The sequence below is a fragment of the Podarcis erhardii genome, assembly GCF_964252035.2.
Source record: "Podarcis erhardii genome assembly, chromosome: 18".
In the NCBI taxonomy this organism is placed as follows: domain Eukaryota; kingdom Metazoa; phylum Chordata; class Lepidosauria; order Squamata; family Lacertidae; genus Podarcis; species Podarcis erhardii.
This window is the reverse complement of record NC_138516.1, coordinates 11,405,952-11,425,611: the sequence shown is the minus strand read 5'-3', so window position 1 is coordinate 11,425,611 and position 19,660 is coordinate 11,405,952. Positions and strand designations below refer to the sequence as shown.

The following is a 19,660-nucleotide window of genomic DNA, read 5'->3' as shown; positions in this document are numbered from 1 at the left end:
TCCCTCGTTCAGCCCAACGTCCCTCCACGCAGGGTCGCTGTGGGGATTCGACTGGGACCCAGGTTCGAATTCCTGCTTGGCGAGGAAGTGTGGGCTAGCCAGCCGCCCCCACCCGGCCTACCTTGCAAGGTTGCCGTAAGGCTAAAAACAGAGATAAGGGGAGAGCCACACAAGACGCCTTGAGCTCTTTGCAGGACAGAAAGTGGCAAATAATGCGATAAAAGGGACAATAAACTCGCTGCAGCTCTCCAGCCACCCATGGAGATTTGCAGAGTTTTAAAATGAATGCACCCCCTTCACATTCAATTTTAAGTCTATTAAGTCTATTTAAGCTTAGTCAATAATAATAATAATAATAATAATAATAATAATAATAATAATAATAAATTTTATGTATACCCCACCCTCCCCGGCCAGAGCAGGGCAGCTAACACCAGTAAAATTACAGTGAAAACATAATAGGAAAAGAAAAAAGCCAATTTAAAATACAGGTTAAAATGCCATTTAAAATGCAGCCTCATTTTAAAAGTAGCCCATAGATCAAGACCGTAAGGGTCAGACTGAGTCCAGACCAAAGGCCAGGCGGAACAGCTCTGTCTTGCAGGCCCTGCAGGAGACCCTTAAACTCACAGTCATGGGTTCGAGAACCGTTTTGGGCAAAAGGGGGCTGGACTAGATGGCCGCTGGGGGTCCCTTACCGTTCTTAATTCTGCAATTCATTACAAAACTACGTTTCTTCCGCCTCGCCTTCACGCACGAGGAGACCGAGTCGGAGGGACGGAAATAACCGCGATGCACCAAACAAAGCCATGTTTTGCATGAACACCTTTTCTTTTATTTTTAAAGTACCGTACAAAACTTTGCTTTTAAATAATTCTCCCCTCCCCTCCCCTTTTTTTTATTTTAACCTATGTATCTTACAGTAACAAATCTTGGACACAAATACACGACGGTTTTCGGGTGAACTTTCTTGTTTGCTTGAAACTTCAGCGGGGGCAGTAATAATTCAGAAAAGACCCACTTAAACATCCAAAATTGATGGGGGGGGGGTGGGAAGCAAGAAATGAGGATTTGGGATGAGTCAAAATGTTATATTGCATATCTGTGTATAACCTAGAAAGGGGAAACGGTTTTTTTGCAACTGGGGGCACTTTCGTAAACGACTCCTTTGCACAATCGAGATGCACACTTGGGTTGCAACTTTTTGACTTTCTCCCCAAAATACAGATTTCCTGTAGCCTAAAGGGATGAACTTTTGCCTGGAAACATTGAAAAGGGGACTAATTCTTCCCCCAAAACGGTCACCCCAAAAGGAAAAGTTGGGAGTCGGGTTGCTACTCATAAGTACCTGCACTTTAAAAAAAATAATCATGGAACAATTTCGAACTTTCCCCAGCTGCCCAGAACTTCCTGAAACGGCAGAGATCCTTCTGAAAGAATCCAAAAACCGGTCTATATATTTAAAAAGTGCAATTCCAGGGGTTGTGGGAACTCGATGGCGTTTGCAGCAGAAAGCAAAGAAAAGCTGCCACTTGGATTTACTCAAAGCAATAAGGGGTGTGCAATGTACAAAACAATGCACAAGTATTAGACAGTTTGCAAGCTCCAAACGAAAAAATAAATAAATTTTCAAGGTCTGTTTTTCCTGTATTATAACCTGTGCTGTGCATACAAAATGCATTATACAGTCCCCTAGGCAAAAATCAATTTATTGATTTTGAGAAGCGACCTTTCCCCCAAAGATTTGGAAATGGCAAGATGGTTCGTTTTTAGGCAAAAGTTCGTCCGGCTGAGCTGCGAGGTTGTCAAAAAGTTATAACCCTAGCTCACACACACACACATTTCATAGGGTGCAAAAATATGGATTTTATTTTTTGGGGGGGAGAGGAAGAGAGCATTTCTTGGGGGGTGGGGAGACCCCAAGGGGTTTCCTGCTAGGAAGACAAAAAGGAAGGGGTCCTGGGTTCGAATGGCGGACCCGAACAAGGTCTGTCGCACGCACAAAACACAACACATGTTACGCAAGGGGAAGGGAGATTTGTAGTGTTCAAATGGCTCTTTTTTGTGGGGAGGATTTTGAAAGACCACCCGCTCCAGGCTTTGGGGTGCAGAGGGCAGGCACACTTGGGGGGTGCACAGGGGAACCCCAATTTTAGGAAGGGGAGAGATTGGCTTGTTCCTGTTACCCCCGTTATCCGCCCCTCTTAGCTTGGTGGGGGGGCAACAAATGGCTTTACGCGTAAAAAGGAGAAGGGGGGGGCTCTGAGGACCCCAAGAACGCCCCAGACTTTTTCCTGGTACAGGAAAAGGAAGCCTCACAGGGGACGCAAAACCTGCGCCCATTTTACAACCGTGGCAAACCGAGGCAGAGACAAGGAAGCGAGTGGGAATTTAATTTTTTTTGGAGGGGGGTGGTGGTTAGGATCTATTTCCCTGCCCAGCAGCTGGTAAAATAACTTGAGAGATAGAAGATGGCTACAATAGGGTTTTGTTTTCCTCTCTCTTTTTTTTGCATATTTAAGAAGAAACGAAACATAATTCTGCATAGGAGACCCAACGCTGTTTGGCTGGGGGGGGGGGCGAGTGCGGAGGGCTGGGGAGCGGTGTAAAAAATAAAATTTAAAATAGGAGCGCCCCCCTGCAAAACAAAAAGAGCCGAACCATCCCCACGGGAACAGCGAGTACCAAGATTTGTCTCTGCCCCCCAAAATGAGATCTATGCCCGTCCTTCACAGATAAGGAACGTTGGGTGTTTTTTTAGGAGGGGGGGGAGACCTCAAAAAGCTTTAGGAAAGTCGCTGCCCCCCCCCCAATGGAGAAAGCATCGCTAGCACCAAAAAGAAAGGGAAAAGTTGGAAAGGAACACAGCCCCCGAATGCTGTTGCAAAGGAAAATAATTGAGATTATATATATATATTGGGGTTTGGGGGCGTAAGGGAGAGGGGGTATAGAGAGGGGGAAAGGGGCAGTTTTTCGGGGAGGGGACAGGAGGGTGGAGCCCCCCAACCAGGGCGCGGCGGTCTTCATCTGGGGGGCAGCGGGAAAATGGGGTACGCCAAGGTGACGTTGAGCGAGTCGTTGTGTTGCACCAGAGAGGTGTGTTTGTAGTGGAGGACCAGCTCCTTGAGGGACGCGTAGAGGTTGTAGGGCTCTGCAAATCCGAACCCGGTGGCCGTCTTGTAGATGACGCAGTGCTTGGTGTCGCCGTCGACCCTGCAGAGCGGGCAAAGGGAGGGGAAGAGCGTCAGAGAGGCGCAGAACGGTTTCTTTAAATATTAAGGTTCAGTATCGTTCCACAAGGGACGCGGGTGGCGCTGTGCGTTAAACCACAGAGCCTAGGACTTGCTGATCAGAAGGTTGGCGGTTCGAATCCCCGCGATGGACGGGGTGAGCTCCCGTTGCTCGGTCCCTGCTCCTGCCCACCTAGCAGTTCAAAAGCACCTCAAAGTGCAAGTAGATAAATAGGTACCACTCCGGCGGGAAGGTAAAGGGCATTTCCGTGCGCTGCTCTGGTTCACCAGAAGCGGCTTAGTCCTGCTGGCCACATGACCCGGAAGCTGTACGCCGGCTCCCTCAGCCAGTAAAGCGAGATGAGCGCCAGAGTCGGCCACGACTGGACCTAATGGTCAGGGGTCCCTTTACCTTTATCGTTCCACAAGACGGGCATCTCTTTAAAGGCCAGAGGAAAATATCATGATCTGGTTTCACAGCCATAAAGCGGTATAGCAGGTAATTTCCAATACAGTGGTACCTCGGGTTAAGTACTTAATTCGTTCCGGAGGTCCGTTCTTAACCTGAAGCACCACTTTAGCTAATGGGGCCTCCTGCTGCTGCCGTGCCGCTGGAGCACGATTTCTGTTCTCATCCTGAAGCAAAGTTCTTAACCTGAAGCATATGTAACCTGAGGTACCACTGCACAACTGTGAATACTACTCTGAAAATTCCTCATTCCAAAAATGAAACCTTCGTCTGGTTGTAAATATTAAGGCGATGCCAGCAAGGCTGAACCTTTCCGTAAAAAAGGAAGATGATTTAAATCGAGTCTTCCTGACTAGTGATTTAAATCGTGAAGGGTCCCACTCCATGACTCTACCATCCCACAGCCGCACAACTTCTCTCTGGTATGCACATAATAAAAGCAGGCACCGCTTCCTCTTTTCCCAAACTAGAAAAGCAATTAAAAAGCAAGGTGTTGCCAGCGGGTTGGGATGGATGATCCCCCGGTGTCCCACCCGGAGACTCACACAACAGAGCAGGCGTAGCAGCCTCGCTGGCTGCTCTCCCGGATGAGGAAGGTGCCGTCCCTCTTGCCCGCCAGCATCTCCTCGGCCTGCGTGCGGTTGATCTTGCCCACGTACCACGTCCGCTCCTCGTGGTGAGGGAGCTCCTCCTCGTCGTCCATCATGGAGTAGTGGCTGCCGAAAAAGCGGGAAGGTTGCAGCGCTGGCGCCCGGAAAAGAGAAACCCCCATTTGCCCGTCTGTGCCCAGTCTGGATGCCCAGCGCCCCAATTCTGCCCCTTCCCCAGTATGCTGCCTCTGACAGGGGACAGCGGAGGCGCAGAAAGGTCCCCAGATTGACGCTGATAGGATATGATGTCGAGGTGGAAAAGACCCACCGGGGGAATGAAGGAACGGAAGGAAGGAAAAAGAAGGAAGGAAGGAAAAGGAAAGAAAGAAAAGGAAGGAAGGAAGGAAGGAAGGAAGGAAGGAAGGAAGGAAGGAAAGGAAAGGAAAGGAAAGGAAAGGAAAGGAAAGGAAAGGAAAGGAAAGGAAAGGAAAGGAAAGGAAAGGAAAGGAAAGAAGGAAGGAAGGAAGGAAGGAAGGAAGGAAGGAAAAGGAAAGAAAGAAAGAAAGAAAGAAAGAAAGAAAGAAAGAAAGAAAGAGAAGGAAGGAAGGAAGGAAGGAAGGAAGGAAGGAAGGAAGGAAGGAAGGAAAAGGAAGGGAGGGAGGAAGGAAGGAAGAGAGAAGCTGCAAGAAAACAAACTCACTCCTCCGTCTCGTTCTTGATCCCTAGCCACTCGTTGATCTGCTTCTGCCGCGTCCCCTTTTGGGTCAGCCAGCTGGGGGGAGAGGGAAAAAAATCAGGACCCCCCTCATAGGACAAGCTTCGCCCTTCATTCCACCCGGTGGCGGATTCGAATCTCAGGCCGGCCTGAGAGGCCGAGTGGGAGAATTCGAACCTGGGTCGAGCCTTGGGAGACAAAGCAAGGCGCTAGTCCTCATGGTTATGGGCAAAAAAAGAGGGGCTGTTTTGGAGAGGAGGCGCCGAACCCGGGGCTACCTGAACCAGGTGCTCTAACCACTAGGCGGCCAGGGCCCTCGCACTCACACCAAGTACTGGTCCCGCAGTTTCCGCAGCTGTAGGAGATCCGGCTTAAGGCTGTTCATGCGCTTGTCAATTTCCCGGTTTTCGGACGCCTGCTGCTTCAGGTCCTCCTCCAACTGCATTTTGCTGTCGTGGATTTCGGCAACGCGAGATTTCAGCTTCTCCGAATTCATCAGGATTCTGAGCCAGGGTATAAATGATAAAAGCCGTTTTAAAACATTATATAAATTTATCACACTCATCCGAAGATCTCAGGGTGCCTTGCAGGATAAGCATTATATGAAATAATAATAATAATAATAATAATAAGCATTACATGTAATAATGTAAAAATAATAACGTGATAAATATTGAAAATCAATAGAATTTATGGAATAATAATAATAAACAACCAGTGCTTGCAGGGTTATTATTATTATTAATAATAGTAATAATAACCAGAGCTTGCAGGATAATTATATAGCAATAATAGTAATAAAGGGATTTTGCAAATGGAACCAGAATTGAGCCACAGCTGATGCCGCCCGTGGTCCCGTTAAATAATAATAGTAATTATAGTAATAATAATAACAACCGTTGGTTGCAGGATAATCATTATATATGAAAACAGTAAAAGTAATGGCAATAACAACCACCACCACCATTTAAGTTTATCAAACTCATCCGAAGCTCCCAGGGGGGCTTGCAGGATAATAATTATATGTACAGTGGTGCCTCGCAAGACGAAATTAATCCGTTCTGTGAGGCTCTACGTCTAGTGGTTTTTTCGTCTTGCGAAGCAAGACCATTGACAGCGGATTAGCGCTATTAGCGGTTTAGCAGCTTTTAGCGGATCAGCTGATCAGCGGCTTAGCAGCTTAGGAAAAGGGGAAAAAACCCGCAGGAACTCGCAAGACATTTCGTCTTGCAAAGCAAGCCCATAGGGTAATTCGTTTTGCGAAGCGCCTCCAAAACGGAAAACCCTTTCGTCTAGCGGGTTTTCCGTCTTGCGAGGCGTTTGTCTTGCGGGGCACCACCGCAATAAAAATAAAAATAAAAATAAAAATAAAAATAAAAATAAAAATAAAAATAAAAATAAAAATAAAAATAAAAAACAAGCAGTGCTTGCAATATTATTGTTATTAATAATAATCAATAATAATAGTAATAATAACCAGAGCTTGCAAAATAATAATAATAATAATAATAATAATTAACCGCTGGATCTCCTTGTCGTTCCCCTCCTTCCGGAAGCGCTCAATGTAATCTCGGCTGCACCTCTCCTGCGTCTGGCACTGCTCCTCGAAGATCTTGATGGTCTCGTTGAAGGCCTCAATGGCCGTCCGCTTCATCTGCAGCTCCTGCAGGCGGCCACAAGAGCAAGCACAAGTGAGGCTGCCAGCCCGTGTGGGCAATACCAAGGACACAGGGCTCCTACTGAGCAGAGTTCATAACACTGAGGACTAGAAACTGAAGGTTCAGAGCAAAGGAGGCTGCCTGCCAGCCCGTGTGGGCAATACCAAGGACACAGGGCTCCTACTGAGCAGAGTTCATAACACTGAGGACTAGAAACTGAAGGTTCAGAGCAAAGGAGGCTGCCTGCCAGCCCGTGTGGGCAATACCAAGGACACAGGGCTCCTACTGAGCAGAGTTCATAACACTGAGGACTAGAAACTGAAGGTTCAGAGCAGCCGCAAAGGAGGCTGCCTGCCAGCCCGTGTAGGCAATACCAAGGACACAGGGCTCCTACTGAGCAGAGTTCATAACACTGAGGACTAGAAACTGAAGGTTCAGAGCAAAGGAGGCTGCCTGCCAGCCCGTGTGGGCAATACCAAGGACACAGGGCTCCTACTGAGCAGAGTTCATAACACTGAGGACTAGAAACTGAAGGTTCAGAGCAACTGCAAAGGAGGCTGCCTGCCAGCCCGTGTGGGCAATACCAAGGACACAGGGCTCCTACTGAGCAGAGTTCATAACACTGAGGACTAGAAACTGAAGGTTCAGAGCAAAGGAGGCTGCCTGCCAGCCCGTGTAGGCAATACCAAGGACACAGGGCTCCTACTGAGCAGAGTTCATAACACTGAGGACTAGAAACTGAAGGTTCAGAGCAAAGGAGGCTGCCTGCCAGCCCGTGTGGGCAATACCAAGGACACAGGGCTCCTACTGAGCAGAGTTCATAACACTGAGGACTAGAAACTGAAGGTTCAGAGCAAAGGAGGCTGCCTGCCAGCCCGTGTAGGCAATACCAAGGACACAGGGCTCCTACTGAGCAGAGTTCATAACACTGAGGACTAGAAACTGAAGGTTCAGAGCAAAGGAGGCTGCCTGCCAGCCCGTGTGGGCAATACCAAGGACACAGGGCTCCTACTGAGCAGAGTTCATAACACTGAGGACTAGAAACTGAAGGTTCAGAGCAACTGCAAAGGAGGCTGCCTGCCAGCCCGTGTGGGCAATACCAAGGACACAGGGCTCCTACTGAGCAGAGTTCATAACACTGAGGACTAGAAACTGAAGGTTCAGAGCAAAGGAGGCTGCCTGCCAGCCCGTGTAGGCAATACCAAGGGCGCAAGGCAGCTTCTTGCGGGCTCCTATTGAGCAGAGTTCACATTGAGGACTAGAAGCTTAAGGTTCAGAGGAAGCCAGCTTTGCAGCAGCGGGTCCCGGGTGCGAAACTCCGGTCCGGCTCAGCCCCGCAAGTGAGGCTGCCTGCCAGAGGCAGCTGCCAGCCTGTGTAGGCAATACCAAGGGCGCAAGGCAGCTTCTTGCAGGCTCCTATTGAGCAGCGGTCATGTTGAGGACTAGAAACTTCAGTTTAAGAGCAACCACAAGTGAGGCTGCCTGCCAGCCCGTGTGGGCAATACCAAGGGCGCAAGGCTCCTATTGAGCAGAGTTCACAACACTGAGGGCTAGAAACTTAAGGTTCAGAGCAACTACAAGTGAGGCTGCCAGCCAGAGGAAGCTGCCAGTCCGTGTAGGCAATACCAAGGGCGCAAGGCAGCTTCTTGCAGGCTCTTAGTGAGCAGAGTTCATGTTGGGGACTAGAAACTTAAGAGCAACCACAAGGGAGGCTGCCTGCCAGAGGCAGCTGCCAGCCCGTGTGGGCAATACTAAGGGCGCTGGACTCCTACTGAGCAGAGTTCGTAACACTGAGGACTAGAAACTGAAGGTTCAGAGCAAGCCAGCTTTGCAGCAGCGGGTCCCGGGTGCGAAACTCGGCCCCGCAAGTGCTGCTGCCTGCCCGAGTCCGGCTCACCTGGGAGGTGCGGGTGTATTCCTCGTAGAGCAGGTCATACTCCCGGCTCTTGTCCTGGTACTGCTGATGGTAGACTTTCAGCTGCTCCCCGACGGCCTCCACGCTGTCTTCCTTCACCACTTGGTCCTGCCAGGGAGAAACGGGCAGAGGTCATCCATCCCAACCCGCAGGAACCCTGGTTCGAGAAACCCAGGCCGGCGGCCCTCCAAACTCTGCCCGGGGGACCTCCGAGGAAGGAGGCAGGTGGGCCGCCTTCGTGCCGATGGCTGGGAACCACAGAAGTAAGCAATTCTAATCAATCAATCAATCACGATGCTCTCGAACTCAGATCCCGCTTGTGACTTTTTGCAGTGGGGCAGCTTTCCGGCCCCTGTGGAAAGAGGATGCTGGGCCCTGAGACCTCTGCGCATAGGGCAGCAGTAGATAAATTCTAATAATAATAATAATAATAATACTAATAATAATAATAATGGAACCTCCAGCTGCAGGCGCAGTCTACCTGGATTTCTTGGTGTGTTTTTTATAATAATAATAATAATAATAATAATAATAATAATAATAATGGAGCCTCCAGCTGGAGGCGCAGTCTACCTGCATTTCTTGTGTGTTTTTTTTGCTGGAAACTGGACCGGAGGACCCACCCTGCCTTTGGGGGGCTCCCCATTGTTTCTTAAATAATAATAATAATAATAATGATGATGATGATGATGATGGAACCTCCAGCTGCAGGCGCAGTCTACCTGGATTTCTTGGTGTGTTTTTTAAAATAATAATAATAATAATAATAATAATAATAATAATAATAATAATAATAATGGAGCCTCCAGCTGCAGGTGCAGTCTACCTGGATTTCTTGTTTGTTTTGTTTGTTTGTTTTTGCTGGAAACTGGACTGGAGGACCCACCCTGCCTTTGGGGGGCTCCCCATTGTTTCTTTAATAATAATAATAATAATAATAATAATAATAATGATGATGATGATGATGATGATGGAGCCTCCAGCTGCAGGTGCAGCCTACCTGCATTTCTTGGTTTTTTTGCTGGAAACTGGACTGGAGGACCCACCCTGCCTTTGGGGGGCTCCCCATTGTTTCTTTAATAATAATAATAATAATAATAATAATAATAATAATAATAATAATGGAGCCTCCAGCTGGAGGCGCAGTCTACCTGCATTTCTTGTGTGTTTTTTTTGCTGGAAACTGGACCGGAGGACCCACCCTGCCTTTGGGGGGCTCCCCATTGTTTCTTAAATAATAATAATAATAATAATAATAATAATAATAATGATGGAACCTCCAGCTGCAGGCGCAGTCTACCTGGATTTCTTGGTGTGTTTTTTATAATAATAATAATAATAATAATAATAATAATGATAGAGCCTCCAGCTGCAGGTGCAGTCTACCTGGATTTCTTGTTTTTTTGTTTTTTTTTTGCTGGAAACTGGACCGGAGGACCCACCCTGCCTTTGGGGGGCTCCCCATTGTTTCAATAATAATAAGAATAATAAGAATACTCCTCCCCCCGCCCGCGCCCCACCTGCTGGTACTTGGAGATGGGGTAGAGGAGGCGGGTGTCCAGCTTGGCGTTGTACTGGGCCAGGGACTCGTGCCGGTAGTGGGTGATCAGCTCCACCACCGAGCCAAAGGTCAGGGGCTCCGAGAAGCCGTACTTCCCTTCGCGGTGGAAGATCTTGATCAGCTTGTTGTTCCCTCCTTTCCTGCAGGAAGAGGAAGAGGAAGAGACGGGGCTCAGATCGGGGGCCAGGCAAACACCACAGAGGGGGACTTGCACCCGGGACTCACGGCATAGATGGTGGGATTGAATCTGTCGATGGAAACCCTTCCCTTTTTCTTTACTTCCTTCCTTTTTTCCTTCTCTCTTTCTCTCCCCTTCCTTCCTTCCTTCTCTCTCTCACCTTCCTTCCTTCCTTCCTTCCTTCCTTCCTTCCTTCCTTCCTTCCTTCTCTCTCTCTCTCTCTCTCCTTCTTCCTTCCTTTCTTTCTCCTTCCTTCCTTCCTTCCTTCCTTCCTTCCTTCCTTCCTTCCTTCCTTCTTTCTTTCTCTCTCTCTCCTTCTTCCTTTCTTTCTCCTTCCTTCCTTCCTTCCTTCCTTCCTTCCTTCCTTCTTACTCTTTCTCTCTCTCTCCTTCCTTCCTTCCTTCCTTCCTTCCTTCCTTCCTTCCTTCTTTCTTGCCTTCCTTCCTTCCTTCCTTCCTTCCTTCCTTCCTTCCCTCTCTCTCTCTCTCTCTTTCTTTCTCTCTCTCTCTCTCTCTGTTCCTTCCTTCCTTCCTTCCTTCCTTCCTTCCTTCTTTCTCTTCCTTTTTTCATCTCTCTCTCTCTCTCTCTCTCTCTCTCTCTCTCATCCCTCCCTTTCCTTCCTTGATTCTTTCTTTTCCCTTCCTTCCTTTTAAATATATTTTTATTAAAGAATTCCTATTTTACAAAAATACACCCATTGTCTCTTTTTTCAAGTGCCGCTTCCTACAGGTCCGTTTCCTTCCTGGCAGATGAGTGTCCATAAACGATATAAAAATGTGATTCTACAGCATTTTATCTTGTCTGGAGCTTTTAACTTCTGTAATTGTTTGGGGAGTTTTTTGGCCAAAGTCATCGAGCTTTCTTATTTTTTGGCAAAGTCTCAAAAAGAAGATATGGAAAACATAAAATTTTATTTGTCTGCTTGCCTCGTTCCCCTCCATCTATTTGCCAGATCCTCTTTGGAAGCCAAATTAGCAACTGTCAAGTGGCAGGGAGTTCCACAGGTTAACAATGCCTTTTTTTTTTCCTTTGCAAAACCTGGAGGGCAGTTTTTGCCTCTCCCCCCCAAAAAAACAACAACTGGGGGTCTGGACTCACCTGAGCGTCAGTGTGTATTCGCCCTGGATTTTGCTGGATGCGTCCCGGACCAGGAAGGTGCCGTCTGGGGTGTCCCTGAGCTTCTCGTTCACTTCCTCCCTGGGGGAGACGGGGATTATTTATTTGCGTTTATATGCTGATTATTTATTTGGATTTGTCGTCGTAATTTATTATTTCTACCCCGCCCATCTTGGCTGGGTTTCCCCAGCCACTCTGGGCGGCTTCCGGCAAAAGATTAAAACGCAATATTCAATATTAAAAATATTAAAAATATTAAAAATATTAAAAATATTAAAAATATTAAAAATATTAAAAATATTAAAAATATTAAAAATATTAAAAATATTAAAAATATTAAAATGCAACAATACCACCCCCAGCCCCCCGTTTTACCTGGAAATGTCGCCCCAATACCACTCTGCGTCCTGGAGGGTCGTGCCGTTCCCGTTGGCCAGGGGGGCTGAGGCTGCCGGCTTGGGTTTGGGGGGCTTGGGGGGCAGGGCTAGAAAGAAAAAGTGGGGGGGGAAAGTGGGGGGGGGTAAGAAAAGCCTGAGGACTGTTTCCTCTCCCACCCCCACCTAATTCATTCATTAAAGCAATATAAAATATGAAATAAAATATGAAATAAGAAAAATAATAAAATAATAAATAATAAAAATATAACATAAATAAAGTAATGAAAATATAAAAGAATCAAATATAAAAGAAATAAAAGAAATAATATAAAATAAAAAAAAATATAAAGTAAGTAATGAAAATATAAAATAAATAAAGTAATAAAAATATAAAAGAATCAAATATAAAAGAAATAAAATAAATAATATAAAATAAAAAAAAAATAATATAAAGTAAGTAATGAAAATATAAAATAAATAAAGTAATAAAAATGTAAAAGAATCAAATATAAAATAAATTTAAAAAATTTAAAAAATGACATAAAGTAAATAATAAAAATATAAAATAAATAAAGTAATAAAAATTTAAAATAATCAAATACAAAATAAATAAAATAAATGAATATAAAATAAACAAAAGGAAATAAATGGAAAGGGAAAATAAAGACGTCAATATTTCCATGGAATAAACTTGAAGCGGGTTGGGCTAGATGACCGCTGGGGGTTCCCCATCCGACTCTATGGAAAGGCGGGTCGCCGCCCCCTATTCTGGTCCTGCCCATGCAGCCCCCCCTTTCTATGCCCAGACCGCAAGATCCGAACCCCCCCCGCCGCCACTCGCACCCAGAACCAGGTCCCAATTCCTACCTGGCGGGGGCAAATCGGCCTCGGGGTCTTTCGCCTCCAGGAGCAGCTCCAGGAAAAGGGCAGAGAAATCCGGGGTCCCCTCGGCGCTGGGGGGCAGAAAAGACCCCAGGGTTACCCCCTTAATAATCCCCACACATGCCGTGATTAACTGAAAAATCAGATTATTATTATTATTATTATTATTATTATTATTATTTAACGGGTCTACGGGCATCAGCTGTGGCTCGACTCTGGTTCCATTTGCAAAACCCCTGGAGGACTTGATCATCATTGTTTGCTAAAAAATCAGTAATTTTCGATATAACTGGAATTTATGATTCCAAAAATGAAACCTTCCTCTGGTTGTAAATATTACGGAGGGTGCCAGCAAGGCGGAAAGCTTTCCGTAAATAAAAAGAAGATTTAAATCAAGTCTTACTGACTAGTGATTTAGATCGTAATTTAGATCAATTCGATTTAAATCATATCCACCCTGCTACTACTCCTACTAGTTATTATTATTATTATTACATTATTATTATTATTTTAAATCAAGTCTTGCTGAGTAGTGATTTAAATCGTGATCAATTTGATTTAAATCAAATCCACCCTGTTACAACTACTACTAGTTGTTGTTATAAATCAAGTCTCACTGACTAGTGATTTAAATTGTGATTTAAATCAATTTGATTTAATTTGATTTAAATTATTCTGATTTAAATTTAAATCAATTTGATTTAAGTCAAATCCACCGTTACTAGTACTACTAGCTATTTATTATTATTATTATTATTATTATTATTAATCAAGTCTTACTAACTCTTGATTTGAATTGTGATTTAAATCAATTGGATTTAATTGGATTTAAATTAAAATCAATTCGATTTAAGTCAACCCCCCCCCTGTTACTACTACTGCTGCTATTAATAACAATAACACTGGGTAACAATTTTTTACTTGTTGAATGTTGTCTAGATTTCTACAACTGATTTAGGCTATTTTTTGCACTGCTGAATCAGGAAATGGCATCCATTTCTCTCCATCAGGTCAGGTTTTTGTGATAGAAAGAGATAGATAGATAGATAGATAGATAGATAGATAGATAGATGATAGATAGATAGACAGATAGACAGACAGATAGAAAAATGAAATAGATCTAGATAGATGAGATAGATAGATACAGATAGAAAGAGATAGATGATAGATAGATAGATAGATAGATAGATAGATAGATAGATAGAAAGAAAAATGAAATAGATCTAGATAGATGAGATAGATAGATACAGATAGAAAGAGATAGATGATAGATAGATAGATAGATAGATAGATAGATAGATAGATAGAAAAATGAAATAGATCTAGATAGATGAGATAGATACAGATAGAAAGAGATAGATGATAGATAGATAGATAGATAGATAGATAGATAGATAGATAGAAAAATGAAATAGATCTAGATAGATGAGATAGATACAGATAGAAAGAGATAGATGATAGATAGATAGATAGATAGATGATAGAAAAATGAAATAGATCTAGATAGATGAGATAGATACAGATAGAAAGAGATAGATGATAGATAGATAGATAGATAGATAGATAGATAGATAGATAGATAGAAAAATGAAATAGATCTAGATAGATGAGATAGATACAGATAGAAAGAGATAGATGATAGATAGATAGATAGATAGATAGACAGATAGAAAAATGAAATAGATCTAGATAGATGAGATAGATACAGATAGAAAGAGATAGATGATAGATAGATAGATAGATAGATAGATAGATAGACAGATAGAAAAATGAAATAGATCTAGATAGATGAGATAGATACAGATAGAAAGAGATAGATGATAGATAGATAGATAGATAGATAGATAGATAGACAGATAGAAAAATGAAATAGATCTAGATAGATGAGATAGATACAGATAGAAAGAGATAGATGATAGATAGATAGATAGATAGATAGACAGATAGAAAAATGAAATAGATCTAGATAGATGAGATAGATACAGATAGAAAGAGATAGATGATAGATAGATAGATAGATAGATAGATAGATAGATAGACAGATAGAAAAATGAAATAGATCTAGATAGATGAGATAGATACAGATAGAAAGAGATAGATGATAGCTAGATATAGATAGATAGATAGATAGATGATATAGAAAAATGAGATAATAATAATAATGATGATAATAACAAGTGCCCGTCTCAGGGCGGGTTAAAACAGAACAGAGCGGATGTCCAGAGAAGGGTCCCGGGTTCTGACCCACCTGGCGGCCGGCGCCCCCCGCAGGACCAGGCCCCCGAAGAGCTCCCCCAGGGCCCGGGGCCCCAGCCCGTTGCTCTCGGCCTGCTCGGCCACCTTGGCCCAGTGGCGCAGGAGGAACTGCAGCGTCAGCAGGTGCGCCAGGGGCATGGCCGGCGGCGCCAGGAGAGACAGGAGATGCTGCCGGCCAGAGTCCGGAGGGGGCGCATCTGCAAAAAGGAAAGGAGGGGGTTAATTTCCCCCAAAATAAAATAAGAAGAAGGTTCGGGGAGCTCAAGGTACCCCCCCCAAAGTCCTGGGTGCAAATGCGTGTCTCCAGGAGAACCGAGGCACCCTGCACACGCTCAGGGGTACCTTGGTGATCAAACTTGCCGTATTTTTCCGTGTGCGAGGTTTCCCCCCCCCCCCACACATTTTTTTACTGGTTTTCACAATATTATAAACAAACAAACAAACAAACACACAAGACAAACAAACAAAACAAACATAAATCATAGCCTTGTTAAAAATTACAGTTATTAAATTTGTTAAGCGACTTCCTCGCTTCCCCTCGGTTGAATTTCATTGCATGCCCTTTTAACGGTTTTCCAAATCCCAATTTTTATGAAATTTAACTTTGACATGAACATCCTTAAATCTTCACCTTATGGAATGAAACCTATTAATTCATCACTTAACATCAATAAAATCCTAAGCCCATTAAGTATCTGCAAGCTATTTCCGGTTAGCTTAACTTAACAAATTTAACTAAATAATCATTAAATTTATTCCATTCTTCCCGTGTGCGAGGTTTTCCCCCTAAAAAATAATGTCCAAAATTGCGCCTTGGTTTCTGAACATTTTGGAAGTCAAACGGACTTACGGAACGGATGAAGTTTGGAAATTTTGCTCTTTATTTTGCATTTTTGAGGCTTTTTTGGTTAACTTTGGTTAACCCAGTTCAGCTACTGATTGATTGATTGATTGATTGATTGTGTGGCGGCGGAAATAGATAAAAGCCCCCATTTAAACAACGACTGTCATCAGCGCAGGTAAAGAAAAAAATTGTAATTTTTATCGTCTACAAGACTGCCTTATTTATTTTATGGTACAGTACACTGATTATCGCTTTCATTCTATGGATCAATGGTCTCATTGGATAGTAAAATTCACGTTAAATTGCAGTTTTAGGGAGTTGCTTTTAAAAGCCTGGAACGGATTAATCCATCTTGCATGACTTTCTATGGGAAAGCAGCGCGCCTTGGTTTTGGAACGCTTTGGTTTTGGAACGGAATTTTCCGTCTATAAGATTCCCCCTATTTGGGGGAAATGGATGAAGTTTGGGAACCAGTGTACCACTGTAGACACACACACACACACAAAACCCCTAAAATGTTTGTGAAATAGAAAATGAGAATTTTCTGTCCGTCTCACCCTGGAGGACGCGGAGGATTTCGCACCCGAGTCCGGGCGGGACCACCGGGGTGGGCAGGTCTTGCAGGTACCCCTTGAGAGCCTCTCCCAGAGACGGGGCATCGAAGGCGTCCAAGTCGCCAGACGCAGCCCAGTCTGGGGGGAGAAAATTAATAATAATAATAATAATAATAATAATAATAATAATAATAAATAATGCAATATTGCACCCTATCAGCCTGCAACTCACCAGCTCCCAGCCTCAGCTCTGAGCAGGACGTCCGATAGAGAGATGCGCTGTCGAGCCCTAAGGGGAAAACACACAGCCCGTCGACTTGGGGGTCTCGAGGGGCGCGGGACCCCCAGCGCCACCCCCAGCAAAACCCCTACTACTCTCCACGGGGAAAATAAGTCAATTAAAAAGCTTTCCTTTAAAATGCTCCCCCTGGGTTCCCGCCAACCCCTTGCTCAACTAATAATAATAATAATAATAATAATAATAATAATAATTTCTTTATAACCCTCCCATCCGGCTGTAATAATAAGAATAATAAGAATAAGAATAATAATAATTTATTTATTTATAACCCTCCCATCTGGCTGTAGTAATAAGAATAAGAATAAGAATAAGAATAAGAATAAGAATAAGAATAAGAATAAGAATAAGAATAAGAATAAGAATATCATCTGGCTGTAACAACAACAACAACAACAACAACAACAATAATTATTCTTTCTTTATAGCCCTCCCATCTGGCTGTAATAATAATAATAATAATAATAATAATAATAATAATAATAATAATAAATTATTATTATTTATGGACGCCCTACCTCTTTCCCAGACCGGGAGTTGAGGCGCACCTTTGAAAACCTCCCCTTTTTTTAAAGGGCTAAAAACTTAAGGAAAGGGAAAGGGAAAGGGAAGGAGAGACCCTCCCCAAATTCACTAAAAGCCTTTTCATGAGGACTAGCACCCCACCAAAAAATACCCGCCCTCCAGCCCCCCCCCATTTTGCTCACCTTTCTTCTCAATGGCGTCCACCAGCCTGCACAGCAGGGGGGGCGCCACCTCGGGGGGAGCAAACTGCTCAGAGAGTTCGGGGAGCGCCAACCCTGGGGAAGGAGAAATCGGGGAGAGCAGACAGTCAATTTGGGGGGCGAGAGACCCCCGAAATGGAGGGGTCCCCCAGCGGTCATCTAGTCCAACCCCCCCGGCAATGCGGGAAATCTCAACGAAAAAGTCCCCTTTTGGGGAAAGCGGTTTCCTCTCCAAAGGAGAGGGTGGGTTTTATTAAAATCAAACCAATTTAAATCACCATTTAAATCACCAGATTGGGTTTTATTTAAATCGAACCCATTTAAATCACCAGGGTGGGTTTTATTTACATCAAATCAATTTAAATCACAATTTAAATCACCAGGGTGGGTTCTATTTAAACCAAATCAATTTAAATCAAATCCATTTAAATCACCAGGGTGGGTTCTATTTAAACCAAATCAATTAAAATCACCATTTAAATCACCAGGGTGGGTTTTATTTACATCAAATCAATTTAAATCACAATTTAAATCACCAGGGTGGGTTCTATTTAAACCAAATCAATTTAAATCAAATCCATTTAAATCACCAGGGTGGGTTCTATTTAAACCAAATCAATTAAAATCACCATTTAAATCCCCAGGGTGGGTTTTATTTAGATCAAATCAATTTAAATCACTATTTAAATCGCTAGTCTGTAAGACGTGGTTTAAATCAATTTTTTTACAGAAAGGCTCAGCCTTGCTGGAATCATCTTAATATTGACAACGAAATGAAGGTTTTCTTTTTGGAATAATGGATTTTCAGAGTCCTGAAATTACTGATTTGGTTCTACTCTTAGAAATACATAGATAACGATGACATTATTGTGAGGTTGAATAAGTTAACTTTATATTTGGACAACTTGTCTGCTATAGGAAAAAAATAAATCATTTCCTTAATAACAATTTATTTAACGAAAGCAATAACATTGCAGCATATGTATCCCTTTTCCTCAACCGATGTGGTTAAACGATTAAAAAAACAGTAACTTAGACTCAGTTTTAGCAACATGAAAAACTTTGATCCTTACTTCCTGATTGTAGCGTTTGGGCTACAATGTAACTCAAACAGAAAATAGTTAGAAAGGCTTTTCCTCCGGAAGAATTGTATTTTAAAAATCCGATTTAAATGTTTAAAAATCCGATTTAATTTTATAAAATTCGATTTAAATTTTTTAAAATCTGATTTAAATTTTTTAAAATCCAATTTATTTTTTTAAAAAAATCTCATCTAATTTTTTAAAAAAATCTAATTTATTTTTTTTAAAAAATCCAATTTATTTTTTTTAATCTGATTTTTTTTATAAAAAAAATTGAAAACATAAGAATAGATTTTTATCTGCCCTGCTCGCCGCGCTCGTCATCCCCGCACCTCACCCCCTTGGACGTGCACCAGCCCTGAACTGAGAGGCTGCCCGCGGGGACGGAGCCCGGGAGACCTTCTGCCCCCCAAGCGGGTGTCCCGCTCCTTCCCCTGCCTCGCTGCCCTCCCGGCCGCTCGCCGCGCTCGTCATCCTCACCTGCTTCCTCCTTTGACGCTGGTGCGGCTGGCAGGGGCCTGATCCCCCTGGGCCGGTGGGGCGGCAGGGGGATCTTGACCGGCCCCACATACTCCACGTAGGTCCCAGGGAAGTCGCCCTTCTGCTTGGTCCGCTCGTTGACCCCCAGGATCCAGCCGATCTGGTGGGGGGTCTGCTCGTCGCCCTCCTTGAACCCCAGCGCCTGCAGTGCCCCCTTGCTGACCACCAGGGTGTCTCCGGGCAGCAGGTCAATGTCGGCCTCCCGCTCCTTGCGGTACGGGTACAAGGCCCGGTACTGGAAGCCGTCGGCGCTGCCCATGCTTTCAGGGAGGAGCGAGCGGAGGAAAGCGCTCCGCGGAGGGATGAGGAAAAGACGCCCTCGCCGCTACGCTCCCAGGGGGCTCCGCATGGGTCGGGTCTGGGGGGTTTGGGGGTTGGCAGAGCGAGGAGGCGCTGGGCGGCGTCCGTGGGGTCCGCACAGCGCCCGGCCACCCCCTTAAGTGCAGCCACGCTCCCGCAACTTGAACCCGCGACTCAGCCACACGATGAAGCAGAGGGAGGGAGCGACCAGCATAATCCGGGGAGGCGGGGGGAGCCGAGGCCGAGCGGGGGTTTTCCGGGGAGCAGGCGTTTCCAATGCGCAGGATGGGGACCCTGAGAAAGCAGGGGGGGGGGAGGAGAGAGAATTATTCAATTAATAATAATAATAATAATAATATATTCTTTATTC

At 44.3% G+C, this 19,660-nt stretch overlaps 1 protein-coding gene across 1 annotated transcript in view; it reads right to left on the bottom strand.

The window, feature by feature from the left end:
- Nucleotides 1–808: 808 nt before the first annotated feature.
- The window catches only part of PIK3R2 (phosphoinositide-3-kinase regulatory subunit 2), a 19,331-nt gene continuing 479 nt past the window's right edge, over nt 809–19,660 (bottom strand). Inside the window, exons 2-16 of the mRNA XM_081846137.1 lie at nt 18,931–19,584; nt 17,351–17,443; nt 16,578–16,634; nt 16,349–16,483; nt 14,940–15,144; nt 12,677–12,762; nt 11,808–11,916; nt 11,415–11,513; nt 10,098–10,278; nt 8,560–8,685; nt 6,525–6,667; nt 5,331–5,507; nt 4,990–5,061; nt 4,245–4,415; nt 809–3,213 (exon numbers count right to left, since the gene is read on the bottom strand). Of these exons, the coding sequence (XP_081702263.1) occupies nt 3,024–3,213; nt 4,245–4,415; nt 4,990–5,061; nt 5,331–5,507; nt 6,525–6,667; nt 8,560–8,685; nt 10,098–10,278; nt 11,415–11,513; nt 11,808–11,916; nt 12,677–12,762; nt 14,940–15,144; nt 16,349–16,483; nt 16,578–16,634; nt 17,351–17,443; nt 18,931–19,249 (2,163 nt within the window). The 5' untranslated portion in view covers nt 19,250–19,584 and the 3' untranslated portion in view covers nt 809–3,023. The remainder of the gene's footprint in view (nt 3,214–4,244; nt 4,416–4,989; nt 5,062–5,330; nt 5,508–6,524; nt 6,668–8,559; nt 8,686–10,097; nt 10,279–11,414; nt 11,514–11,807; nt 11,917–12,676; nt 12,763–14,939; nt 15,145–16,348; nt 16,484–16,577; nt 16,635–17,350; nt 17,444–18,930; nt 19,585–19,660) is intronic.